The 14,111-nt window shown below is 45.4% G+C and overlaps 1 protein-coding gene across 2 annotated transcripts in view; it reads right to left on the bottom strand.

Annotated features, from left to right (window-relative positions):
• Positions 1–14,111, bottom strand: part of GNB5 (G protein subunit beta 5) — a 30,562-nt gene that overhangs the window by 15,629 nt on the left and 822 nt on the right. The window contains exons 2-5 of one of the 2 annotated variants that reach the window (XM_030013747.2): positions 12,707–12,850; positions 7,051–7,162; positions 2,432–2,568; positions 676–717 (exon numbers count right to left, since the gene is read on the bottom strand). In XM_030013747.2, the coding sequence (XP_029869607.1) occupies positions 676–717; positions 2,432–2,568; positions 7,051–7,162; positions 12,707–12,832 (417 nt within the window). In that variant the 5' untranslated portion in view covers positions 12,833–12,850. Of the gene's footprint in view, positions 1–675; positions 718–2,431; positions 2,569–7,050; positions 7,474–12,706; positions 12,851–14,111 lie in introns of those variants that run through there. The other variant, XM_030013746.1, reaches the window with a different exon arrangement.

Here is a 14,111-nt window from a genome sequence, read left to right as displayed (position 1 = left end):
TGTTACTCTAATCGGTGCAAGGAGAACAGTGTAGAGTAGTAAGTTCAGTATTTCTGTGGGACATTCTTCGGGTCAGTGAAAGGTACAGGTGTTTCCCCCAGCCACAACTCACATGGAAGGCTGGGGCAACCCTTACCCAGCAGAGCAGCAGGAAGATGGCTTGTCCCTCCCTGACACTTTCCACCTTATTCGTGAGCCCCAAACTGATCACACAGCATGTTTTATTTGGGTTATTCAGTGCTGTAAAAGGTCCCCACTGCTGCAGGTGTAAGAGTGAGTTACAAACAAGCTGTTTTTTCTCAGCTGTGTGGAGCAGGATGCCACGAGACAGCCCTGGCAGGGCTTGGAGGAGCAGTGGCACCGTTTCAGTGACCACTACGGCTGAAGGATCCTGGGTAACCACACACGGCATCTGGTACAGAGCTTACCCAGGGAGGGCCTCTGCTTTGTTGGCTGGGTTTTGCCCCCAGTGCCCGGACAGGGACTTTGCTCAGAGACGGGTCAAGGGAGGTGGTTTGCCCTGGGCCCCTTGGTTGGAGGTGCTGGTGGAGGTTTGCTGTTATCCCATCATCCCGCTGCCTCCCGTGACACCTGTGAGTCCTTCAGCCCTCCCTCTTACCCCACCGTCATTTGCCCTGTGCACAGAAATCTGACTTTTGCTGAAGTTTCACTTACCTTGTTGGTAGTGAAGGAATCCCACACAATCACCTTCCCATCCTAAATGAAAGCACACAAACAGAGAGAGAAATTGAGGGCTTCCAGAGACGTGGCTGTCAGCCTACTTTCCAGATTTGGGGAAAACTCTGCTGCTCATTTCCATCCCCAGTCTGTTATGTCATGAAATTTTTGTCTCCATTTTAACAGCAGCACAATGGTCACAGCAGAGCACCGAGGAGACACTCCTCAGTCGTGCCAGTCATGTCTTTGACCAGAAGAAAAGCGTATCTCCTCCTCACTGAGATGACTGATGTCGGCTTAAAAGACCGATTTATTTTTTTATTTTTTTCCCTTCCCTCTTAGTGGGTTTATGAGAACGCCTCTCACTTGCAGCACACACCATGGACAGGACCATCTCTGCAGGAAACTGCCACTAGTGAGCCCTCGCTTGCCTCCTTTCAGCCATGATGTGTTTCTCCCAGCCCGTAATCACCACCTGCAAAGCTGGCCACCTCTCCCAAGTGATATCTGTCAGTGGCTCAGTATGGGGCCTTACAAATACAAGAGGTGACCTGTATTATAAATCACTTGCCAAGCTGGCAGCACTCACGGGGACTATTTATGGACATTGCACTGTTTATTCATCTTCCCTTTCCTGTCTTTTCCTGGTTTTCCCTTTACTTCTCACTATACTTACTTAACCTTCAATTATCCATTGATACAATCTGCTAAATAGCCTTTGTAAGAACCCTCCACAGAGAGCAACACAATCGCTTTGTGTATGCCAGCTACACTCATGCCAGCTACTTTGCCTTATGCACACAATATTGTTATCCTCCCTGTATCGTGAAAGCAAAATGTTTATTACTGAGCAACAATTGTTGCTGTACCTGGACTCACTACGGTTCTTAAAATAGAGTAAAAAATGCAAAAATGCATTACAACTTGCCCATTCAGCTTTCTGATCTACACACTGACATTTTAACCACTTTAAAAAATGTGACATGATTTAAAATTATTCTCTTTGCTGAGATCACCATGAATGGTAAAAACTCACAGTAACTGAAGGTGGCTTGCAATGCAGATTGCCTATTTTTATCCCTCAAGTGAGACCCCTGACAGATTTCATATAGGTCAATGAACAGCTGTGAGATGCAACAAGCTCACTCACTGCCATACTGGGCTCAGGATGAACTAGGGGATCTAGAAAGTAATTATCTCATTACCTCCTCCCGCTCATGAGACTGGTCTTGAGCAGGTGTTAGGACTATTTCTCAAAATGCCCAAGTAAATGCAGTAATTTTGGCAAGATGTTTGAGGCTTTCAACGTCGCACCAATCATACAGACTGCACAAGAAATTTCTTTGCACAGAAATCTCTAGAAGAATCAACATTTCTGCCCTTCCATTTTCCTGATTATTTTCTCTGAAAACAGAAACTCAAATTGTTACTAAATATTTTGTCTGTAAAGAACAAGGAAATAAAAGTGGCCTCAGATGAGTTCTCTGTTTTCTATTGTAGTAGGGAATATGGGGAAAATCTGTGTATGACTGGACAAGAAATATTTAGGGTATTAGCTACCACAGGTGTAGCAATGGTCAGAAGCTTGGATTTATGCTCTCAGAACAAATACATTGCCAATGAACTGCTTTAAGGGTATCTTGAAAACATTTACACTCTACACAGGTATCATCTGCAAAGACTGGCACATCGCACAGCCAGATTTCTATAGTGCCCAACAGCAGCTTTGAAAAACATCTGCCCAACAGCATACCTGGGAAGAGCTCACAATTCTTCTCTTGTCTTTGCACCAGTCCATACAGAGAACTTTATTTCCGTGGCCCTTCAGGGTCCTCCTGGTCTTCATCACAAACTGGCCCAGCGCCTCCACACGCTCTGCCACCTGATGAACTGCAAACAGCTGATGGTTAGAGAGCCCTGCATCAAAGCTCTGCCCTGGCAAATCTCTATGTTTATGAGTAATGTCACTTGAAGGAATTAATCCGTGAAGTTTGAGTTATAGTGCAAGCCAACAAACTCTGCTTCAGAGCGGGCAGGTAGTAAAACCAAGGTGGGCAGTGTATGAACATGTTCATCAGATAAAGATAAGGATGAATTCACTCGGGGCTTGAATTCCAGGGCTGTAGCTGCTGAAGCTCTTGCAGATCATCACACCCAAGTATAACTGGAAAATAGATTACCCCCTTGCCCCCTCTTATTGGGAAATCCTCAATCTGACTGAGGCTTGAAAGTGCACAGACAGCCTCCAGGCTAACACATGCCTCAAGGTACTCAGCAGAAGTGAAGACCACTACTGGGTCTTGGAGGAAAAAATCAGACAAATGAAGGGGTTAAGCACCAAATCTCCAAAGTTTCAACAGTAAAACACTTGTTTTATGTGAGGCTGTGATATGAGCCTCTGGATGTGAGGCTCCCACCCGCCGTCGGTTCTCGGCACCGCAGCGGTGGTGCAATGTGATACAGGTACTAGCCACTGGCACTCCTCCTCTGCTGTGCCATCCCTTCTGGTGGCCAGGGGAGCACTGAGGGCCAGGACACAGCTGAGTGAGCAGGGAAGCTTGGCATTTGCTGTAAGAGTGCGCTACTCAACTTCTCAACAGTGTCTACGGACATCGAGGACTTCATAGGGACAGCTATTTCTTTTATAGGAAAGAGAAACAGAGAGGGCTGGCAAGCAACTTTCCTGAGTAGCATCGTCTGGTGGAGGAGAAGTCTGCTCTTTGATACCTCATTTAATAGCAGTACTTTCAGCTGGTATTCTTAAAAACCCAACAAATTTACACTTCCAATTGTGCAAACTCACTTTGACATAAAATTCATCCCACTGCAGCTGACAACTAAAGGTGTCTCATGTAACCCTGATGCCTCATGCTGGGGTCATCTGCCCATGTCTGGGAGAAAGCGTCATCTGAGGAAACCTATTTGCTCTGCTCCAGTGTTGTTCATCCAGCATGGAGCCGAGCAGGGCCATGATGTATCTTGGCACGCTGTGGCAGCTCTGACACACTTCACACGAAGCATTAGGGAGGGTGGGAGCTGCTTCAAGTCTCACAGTAGAGTAGGGGTCCTGGGGCAGGAGACCCTGGCACCAGAATAAAAAATAAGTCTGTCTAGAGAAGAGCTAACAGGATCCAGTGCTTCCCCATGTTGCGTGTTTGTCCACGCTGAAACCTAAGATGATCCAGCTGCTGTTAGCTAAGGGGGCAATGCCTGACTCAAATCTTTTGAAATAAATGCAGCAGCTCACATTTTAATGAGCTGGTGGAAGAAATCTTAAGCTTTTCAATGCCATGCTGGAGGCTGAGCTCCACATGTCACATGGCAGGTGATTGCTCCGGAGCTGCATTGCTGCTTCACCCTTTGTCACTTTTCTAGAGCTGCAGGAAAACTCATGGGCTAGGAAGGGCTGTCACAGCCAGAGAGCAGGCACCCTTAACTTCGAGATCATTCCCTGGCACAGGGTCAGGGGAGCAATTTCTGCCTAAGGCAGGGACTGATTTCTAGTGGATTAGCTTTTTAAGAGTTGTCTTTCAAAACCAGCAGCCCCACAGGCTGTGCCAGAATTATGTTCTCATCTGAAATCTCTGCTCAACCAGTCTCACCCAGCCAAGGGACAAGTGCTGTCCACCATGTCCACCACAATTTGTCCATGCCATCTCTAACAGGAGGTCAAAAGCAAGTTTCTGAGAAAGTACCATATAAACCCACTGAGGAAAAGATAACATTTCCCCCTACTTTTGCCCAAGGAAACCTGCCAAATGATCCAATCAAGAGACATGAAAACACAGGACAGGAGGTTATTATGGCAGCTGGAAAGATGCTTGTGTCCAGAACATATCTGAAAAAACAAACGTTTCACAGACAATGGACAAAGTGTTTCCATTATGTCAACGCAGCTGAGACTCTGTGGAATTGACTGGTTTAGCCTTACTGATTCTCTGAGGACACTTATCTCCAACCACAGCCATAATAATCCTGCACCCGCCTAGCACAGGTTTTAGAGTCAGATAATTATTTTGAAGCATTCTCCAATATTGTTTCAAGATAGTTGAAAATTATGCACTCAGGCAAGTAGATCAGCTAAAGCCAATAAGTAGCTTGAGTGGTTTTACAAAGATCCAGATAAAACAGGCTTTTTTTCTAAAACGTATTGTTTGGCCTGAACAGGGGATGTGGACTTGATGCAGATACGATTGGGTCTTTGATCTTTTCTGTGCTGCAAAGTCAGTTGGTCCTAATGGTCCCTTCTGGCCTTAAACATTTGTGGATCTCATGAACAGAACAAACTGTTTTATTTACACTTAAAATTCTCAAGCGGTAGAATTTAATCCTTAAAATTTTAGATTGCAAATCAAATGCATGTTTGGTATTTCCTTTTTCTATCCACATTTTTGAGAGCTGCTGTTCAAAACGAGTTGAACAAATAAGGGCAATCCTAGTTCAGCCAGCTGTTTGTTTTGGGAACCATAGAGGGAAAGTCACGATCAAAGCAAAAAAATGCAAAAGATACAATTTTAGATTAGGAAAAAACCCACCAAAACAGAAGAGATGCTTTATTCTGAAACTTACAATCTCTGCAGAAATAGTTCTTGGGGATAATTTAAGTGCAAAAAAGCTCTGATACAGAATCAATGATATAAAATATCATGAGGGAGCATTATTCTACAGCAGCATAAGACTTTTATCTTAGAAATCATGTCACGGCTACGCAAACACAGCTTTCCAATGTAAGTTTACAGATTTTACATATGACAAAGACATAAATATCCTATGACTATCAATGACACGCACTGTTACAGTATCACTGCAATCATAAGTAAATCTCTTTGTGAGCAAAAATGGATTTAAGCATATGCTTAAGAGGTCTGTTAAGCAGAGGCCCCACTACTTCTGATACAGAAATTATACTGTAGGAATATGACGATTTATGGTAATGTTTCTGTAATGAGGCCATCTCCATTTGTTTAATGATTCCTATTAATAGGACACTCACATAACATATGATTGTCTAATTTAGACAAGAAAATGCTCTATTTACTCCAGAAAAAAATCTTTTAACCCTCCCCCACCTGAAATTTAAGAATGTTTGCCGGTCCTTCAGTCTTACAAAACACTAAGAGCTCAATCACTGTCTACAGGCTCAGATTCCTTTTCAACATTTAAGTCATCAAAAGGGATGATATAATGACCCACTAATATTTCTAATAAAGCGAGTTACATGATTTCAGAGGAGTACAGTAATTTACATGTTTTTCTCAAAAAAAAGCCCTGCAATATATTGTATCACTGTAATTACAAAAATGAAATAACAAAAATAAAAGGATTTTTATATCTCAGGTCAGATGAATTAATACCTAGTTGAGAAGCTCCATAAAAATAAGATTAGCTTATTTTTCGCTGAACAGGGGTGGGAGGGCACAGGGGAAGGGCAGGGTTGAAATCTGTCCATGTCATTTCTCTTACGTTACCCACGGATCTTGAAACTGCAGCTGATAACGGTGAGTTATGCGTTGACAGCTCGAGCATTGACTCACCCTGCACCTCTGAATCAGCACTGGATCCCTGCAAGTTGTTTCCCTGGGGGGAGCTGAGAGGAGGAGGTGTTTTTGGAAACAGCGTTCCTTTTTAAGCCCTTCCACCTTGGGTGAAATCCCGGCCTCGTTAAAGCAAATGCCCATCAGCTTCCACAAGGCTGCGTTTACTCTTTGCTCCTGCCACTACGATGTCCATTAAAACGATGCAAATAAACCTCAGAATCCACCAAAAGGGGTATTTCACGGTCCCTTCCCCTCCCCGCCTCCCCGCCCCCCCCGCCCCGAAGGCAGCGCAGGAAGCACAGCTGCCTCCGCGCAGCCCGAGCGAGGCCAGAAGCCCCCGCGGCCGGGGCGATGCGGGCGGCCGGGCGGCCGGCGGGCCGAGGCGATGCGGGGCTCCGGGGCGGCCGTCACCGCGCGGCACCGAACGCCCAGGGAGGCTGCACCGGCCGCGCTCCCCGGCTGCTTCCCATTTACACCGGTGCGGAGCCGTGCAGAGTTTGAGCGGCGCGGCCGAGCGCACGCAGCCATCGTGCTCTCGGCTGGAAAGCCGACTGTCGCGACACCAGACGCGTGCACCGGGGCTGGGGGGGGGGGGGGGGCGGACACACCAGGTCTCTCTGCACCCTGCTCCGGAGCGGGACGCCTGCTTTTCCCAGGCAGGCGGAGCCGGCTTCCAGCCGCGCTCCCATTTTGGGGCGGCAGCAGCCGCGTGTTTTCCCGTGGAGGCGGCGAGGCCAGGCCCGCGGTGCCGGGCGTGCGGCGGCCGCGCTCCCCGCGCGGGGCGGCCGCAGCGCCCCGGCGGTGCCCCCGGCCCTCCCGCCCCGGCCCCACTCACGCTCCACGTCGTGCAGCTTGGCCCGCTCCTCCTCCAGCTTGCCCTTCAGGCTCTCGGCCTCGTTTTTCAGCGACGCCAAGGTCTCGTTCTCGCGCAGCCCCTCGGTTGCCATCTTTGCAAAGGAAGCGGGGAGAGAGACGAGATGAGAGCGGGAGGGAGGAGGAGTTTGCTCGCCTGGCTCTCGGGGATGCTGCTGAGGCTCCTGCTGCCTCAGCAACGGCGCCCGAGCCGGCCCGGGCTCCCTCCCCCTCCCCACGCTGACGTCCGGGGCCAGGCGGGATGCTCCTCCAGCCCTGCGTGCAGCCAGCACCTGAGCGGACACCGTGCGGAAAAACACCCGCGAGAGCCGGCAGCCCTCGCCCGGCCCCACGCGGAGAGGCCGCACGGCGGGCTCCGCATCCCTGCCGGCCTCCAGGCAGGCGGCCTCGCCTCCCGCCCTCCTCCTACCCACAGGCTTCCACTTGCTGGGCATCCCAAGCCATTTTCACAGCCCAAAGGCTTCGTCTCCCCAGAAATACGCGCAAAAGCGTGCTTCCGCTTGGTACCCAAACTTCTTTGTACCAGAAGTTGCATGCTCTGTGGGGGAAAGAGTAAAAAAAAAGTCATCGGTCACCCCAACGGCACTTTAAAATATCAGACCGGGAAGACAGTTCCTCTCCAGGCTTAGCAAGTCCCAGCTCAGCTCCATCGTTCCCTTATACTCCTATGGGTAGGGAGCACTAGGAGACTCGGTCACTCAGAAGGTCTCCAGCCCAGCTCCTGTGCCAGCCGGACAGATGCAGCGAGTGGTCTGAACCCTTCTCTCTACTATGCTTTGAACCCCTCATTTTTCAATTTGGTGTTGCCAGGGTTTCCTTCCTTTTTTTTCCCCCTAAACAAGCCACCTCTTTCCCCTGCACACAGATAAGCACAGTAGGGTCCGTGGCCTTCCCAGCCCTTGAAAGGGACCAGTTTCCAAAAGCCCAAAGGGAACAAAGAACCCTCTGCTTTGGTGCTGGTGTGAGCCCAGGGCACAGCTCCACGGCTCTGCGGACTCTGCTTCGGTGCAGATCGGGAGCGTGTGCTGAGCGCACGGAGCAGCTGATGCTTCCAGAGAGCCGTGGCACATGGCCTTGCGGCTTTTTGTTCCCTGGGAGTTCCTTGAAAACGTCCTCTTCTTATTACAGTCATTGTCCTTGATCTACACGGAGTAACTCTGCTCATATTGACTCCCATTGTCTCCCTTTAGCCAGAAAACAGACAATCCAATGGCTATTGTTTAACCTGGAGATGTGCCAAGATTGGAAGGGGAGATAAGAAAATACGTGTTTGCAGCTGTTGTTTAGACTCTGGGCACATCCTGGACACAATGTGGGTCTCGGAGAAAAGAAAAGTCCTTTCCCACACTGGGCTTAGCAGCAGTGTCACTGTCCGACCAGGACGCACAGGCAGAGCTGCTGAGCTCTTCCCTGTCACTCCGGAGGCTGAATTCAGGCCCTGGTCTGGCCGTGTGCTCCAGGTCTCTCCAAGTCAATGGATCTGCAGGCAGGAGCTGGGTTACTTTGCTGGAGAGTCAAAGGCAGTGGATGTATTTCCAGTCTTCTTGTTTGTCCACAGAAACTGGTGTGACCTAACCCCACCAGCCTGATGGCCACGTAAGCAACCCTGGACTTGAAATTTTGAATCCCAAATCGAATTGATCCAGTTACATTCAGTATCACGAAAGAAAAAGTAGGCAGTATAATCTATGAAGTTCACAAACTGCTGGATATGGGAACATCCTTCAAAGCCTCTCAGAGTAAACAGCACATAGGAAATGCTTTCCAGCACACTGACTGTGCCAAGGAAATAAAAATTCAGTATATTTAAAGTGATACCAAAAGAAAAAAACCCACCATCTTTTAGCAGGAAAGTGACAGGAAGCGTCTAGTGTGTTATCTTCATATCTGAAAAATTAAACCTACTTATACTAAACTCAATAATGCAGCTGTGTCCTGGGCGAGTGGCAGGGGAAGATTTTGAAGAAACTTCGTTTTTGAAGGATTTTAGTCTATGACAAATGCCCTACTTCTGACACCTCGTAAGTGTGAAGGGGCCCAGAAGTTAAGTCTAACAAAAAACATAGGAAATTTCTTTGCCTTGATAGGAACACATCAGCTCTAAGGAATTTGGCTTCGATAACACCTGTAAGTCAGATAGTTGGCACAGTTCTGACAGTGAAAACCCCAGACTTTCTTGCCTTACTGATGTGAACAGTCTCGCTGCCTTGGGGAATGGCATTAAATGGGATTAAAAAGTCTACAAAGAACAGCATGGAAGGGGAGATTCTTTGGGAACCATACATGTTCAGACTGATACATGATACTAGTCCCAAGATGACAGGGATAAGCAGAGCCATGAGGTGAAAGAGAAGCCTCTACCAAACAGAGCGAGCTACAGAAGCGTGTGATAGTTAAAGCGTATTTCATTAGTTTGAATGAAAAAAAGAAATATTTAGCTCATCTGACCAAGCTACTTAACTACCCATGTAGTCGTTAGCTAACCATGCAAAAACCACAGGTTAGAGTTAAGGCCATTTGGGAGCTTTAAGTAAAATGCACCAGATCAGATCGTAACATAGTACTAAGTCAACTAAAAAAGAAAAAATGTTTCCATTTAGTAAACAATCAAGGCTTTTTGTTTCTCCCTTTTCATAAAATCTAACCATACTGAAGGCTATGTACTTTTAATAATGTATTAGCAATTGCAATTTAAAAAAAAAATAGTAGTAAATAATTTGTTAACACAGTTTAGAATTCACTATACAGAAGGCATGTTTAATCTGAAATGGCAGTTCAGTCAGCAGCAGTGGATGAAGAATAGGTTCTCTTAGTCTGGTCTCTACTTTCAGATGAGTTTCAAAACATATCAGCACTGGACAAAAGGCTGTGAAAACATCCTGCACAGGAGGTATGGAATGCAGAATATATGGAAAAGCAGTAACGAGTAATTGAACTCCACTTTGTAATGTTATGATCCATTAATTGTGCAGTAATGACTGGCACATAAAAGTATTTGTTGCTGTGGCTTCATACTGACCACCAGCATTGCCTAGAAAGCTGACCACTTCCAAACTGGCTGCTATGACCTCAGCAGCACTGAGCTTCCAAGTTGCCCAAAACAAGGACAGCTTCTTATAAGACAGCTTTTTTCTCGGATTCTTCCCAATGGAGCAAAGGCAAGCTGACCCTTGGTTTCATACATTTTGAGGCAACTGCTCTGAAAGTAGTCAGCTTTCTATAGGGCATTATTCTATGGAGCCGCTACAGAAACATTAATCACCAAGAATTGTGGCAAAACCAGTCGTTTTTGCAATCATAAATCTACCTTCCACACATGGCAAATACACCAGATTGTAGTGATGGGGATGCATGGAAGAAAGTTGGTAGTGTTCCGTTAATAAGGACGCTGGGGAAAATGGAGGGTCTAACAGTGTGTGACAAATTGTTGCCTATCTCAAAAGTTAGGTCTTTAAAGTAAGTCTCACTCTTGCTAATTCACCAGCTGATCTCTTTTTAAATTGTAAGCTAATTTACTAATACTTCTGTGGGGAGACTAAACCAGCAAACACTGACGGAGTTTCTACTGATTAGCACCAATCTCCAAAGCAGGCAAAACCCCAGAGAGAAAAGATTATTTTGTCTAAAAGGCAAACAATTGAAGTAGGATGATCTCAACACCGGGAATCAGCAACTTCTAATTCTGTTATCCCTCAACATGTGTTGGTTGGCTGATGAAAATGCATGTGTGCATCTGCTGGACTGAAATTAGGAGCTGCATGTGCAAATCAGGAAGTTGCAAAGAGATCAGCCAATTATACACCACATTATGCACAAGCATCCACAAACACGTGCACAAGAGTGGCAAAGATATATTGTGCATTTTGATGTAACTCAAAGCATACCCACAGCTCTGAAAAATCAATTCAATAGAGGCTACAATTTCCCTACCCATATGTATTTTCAGTGCAAAGAGCTCTCTGTGTTCTGAATATTTGTTTTTAAATCTTTTACAAAATAAATATGAAGAACCAAGCTAAAGCCAGATCTACCAGAAAGCCCAAGATCCTGCAGCAGTGCTAATAGGAAGCCTAACAGGCTGTTAGGTACTGACGCAATTCTTCCTGAAGTCTCAGCCTGTTTCCACCTACCAGCTGTTTCAGTTGGTAGGAGTCTAACTTCCATAATGCGAATAATAAGGAGAAAGTTGCAGGAACTGTAAATAATAAACAGGCAGTTTCCTGCAATTCCAGCATGCATTTATCAAGTCATGCAAAAATTTACTGGATAAATAGCTATTTATAGGCTGTTGGCCAAGAAGGACCTGAACAAAGCAGCAATTTCAAAGTCAGGAGAATCAAATAAACCGGGAAGGGACTGTCTTTTGTCTTGCAGTCATTAAATCTAAATTTCCTCCTAAACAATGTAACACATGAGCATGTGCTGTGTCAGCCAGTGAACTGTACAGAGTGCACCACCTACAACCACCAAATCAGTGCTCTCATCTGCCTGTAAAACAGTGTTTTGTAAACACAGCTAGTTAAACCTTTTAGCATTCCTGCAGAGATCATTTCATCTGACACTCAAATACAACAAACTATTGGACCCTACCCAGTCATGGTAGAGACCAGTTCTGGGGAGGAAACAGTGAAGGATGTCTTCTCCAACTGATAATACACAATGGTTCAAGAAGATAAAATAAAACTACACCAAGCTGCAGTATAATCAGGACAACAAAATTCTTAAGTTTACAAAAGGAGTTTTGGAGACCAGCTCTTCGGTAGCCACACAGGTTCATGACCTTAGCTTTGTATTTCATCTAAAAAAACCCACCGTGAACTCCCTAAAACAGTGCTCCCTACCAGGAGAGTGGGATATCACCTCACCAGTAATTGCTGGAGATTAGAAAGCCTCCAATATCATCCCTTCTTCATGCAAGTATTCTGGCAGGACCTGCTGGTCAAGCTAGCAGGTTTGCTCATCTCCCCTATTACCACCTTCTGTGGTGATGCAGACACATGGTGACAGAAGACATACCACTGCTGTGCAACCTTTTCCCACCTTATCCTCATTGTAGCTACTTCCAGCTCTCACCCAAGTACTGAACATAGCCTACGAGACGACATGGTCTCAGTATGAAACGCGGGCCACGAAGGAGTTCTGACAGCACTTCACTTGCGTCTCGTTTTTACTGAGACAGACTAGATGAACTTTGTATCCCCTAGTCACTAGTGAATGAGTTTATTGCAATGGTTTAATCTTTTTTTTTAAAGTTCTGTTAAAGGTAATGGGAAACGCTCAAGATTGTAGGCCAAGCAGACTTGCACACATGTACCTCAGAGCAGAGTTTAGACAGGCACATAACATTTGCACAGCTGAGGAATGTGGTACCCCAGGGAAAAAAGCTCGTGGCCATTTTTCAATCAAGAATCATAAAAAGTATCCTTGAACCCCTGGGCCACCTCTGTTGCAGGCTCATGGAAACACCAGGTGTCTGCAGAGCTGTTTGTTTAGCAGTCCACAGGCCTAGCAATGCTTATTTGCTGTCCATAAAAATCCAACGTAACAGACCATTAATACATCCAACCCCCGTTTTTTGCAGTCTTTCCACATTCTGGCTGATAAAATCAATAACGTACCATTTCCACACATAGCGAGCAGTAGCTGAGTTGTTCTGATTTGATGTAAACAGCCCTAAGGGGCTTCTCTTTGTAGCACTTGTCACATGGACCAAATACAACTGCTAAAAAGGTCTGGTCACACATCTTTGCAGTTCGAGAGAGCTGAAAGAAAGAAGGAAAGAGTGCATTCCAGGCCAGCGCAAGGCTTCCCACTACAGCTCTGCTAGCTAATGCACCTTAGACTGTATATAGACATCTGTAGGCTGGATAATCTCTCTCTGTGACTAATCTCTTGAGCTTGATGAACTGTCACTATATGCAAGACAGTCACGTGCTCTGCAGATTATATTTTTATGAAGAAAAACACAAAGCAAAATATATATTGTGTTATAATGTGCACTGATTACACATTGTCAAAACGTGCACTGTGCACATGGATTCACCACATGCAGGAAATTACTCTCAGTTTTTACTTAACTACTGTCAGCAGACAGTAATCAGAAATGCATAACAACAGCTGGATTTCTGAGAAATCTGCACTGATCAATATTTATTTGCTTTTCCACTGCATTATTAAGTAGTCAATATTATGCACTATTTTTAAAGCTGAAAAGATGACCTAGGATTCAGTCAGCAGCTGCAAAAATTTTATGAACAATGTAGTGCTTGAGCAGAAATTGATGCTTCAAGCACACGGAAAGCTGGGTCATTATGAACCCACTTTTGTTCTCCAGCCAGGTATCTCTAGGATCAAAGCATTATCATCAACAGAGAATTAAAAACTACCTGAGAGTGAGAAAAACAAACAAGAATAACAGTGTATAGTGCCATTTTTCTCTGTACATTTTTCACAGGGAAAATGGGACCTTTCACCACTTCTAAAATGAAAGCTTTTAACGTTATTTAGACATGTACATAAATAACGAGTTTATGGTTAACCATTAGAAGATATTGCAAGATTGATTTAAATGGAGCAAAAGAAATTCAATGAGCTATGCAGATTTTAGAATTTGTTTGGCTGGACATTACACGAAAACCAAACCAAACTTTATTCTATGCACCTGCCTGCATTCTGCTGCTTATTCTTAAGTATTTCAGTGGACTACTTGAAAGATGAGATGATAAACTCAGAAATCCTGCCCATACTGAAGTCAATAAAAGTTTTGCTGTTGTCTCCAGGAGATGCATAACTTCATCCCAAAACATGTGGGAAGCAATCTGTCCTGAAAGCAACTACAGCGCATTAATCTGAAATTTGCAAGGAGCTTTCAATTAGCTACACGCAGTCAAGGAGATATATATTCCATTTGATGAAAAGCAACAAATATGTTCTGAAGTTTTTAATGCATTCTTTTGCAAACAATGAGCTTGAGACCACAAGCTGCCATCCTTTCAGGGAGCTTCTCTGTGCTAGTCTTGCTTA

This window comes from Aquila chrysaetos, chromosome 5, assembly GCF_900496995.4.
Source record: "Aquila chrysaetos chrysaetos chromosome 5, bAquChr1.4, whole genome shotgun sequence".
Taxonomy (NCBI): domain Eukaryota; kingdom Metazoa; phylum Chordata; class Aves; order Accipitriformes; family Accipitridae; genus Aquila; species Aquila chrysaetos.
Note: the sequence above shows the minus strand (reverse complement) of the source record. Positions and strands in the feature narration are given on the sequence as shown.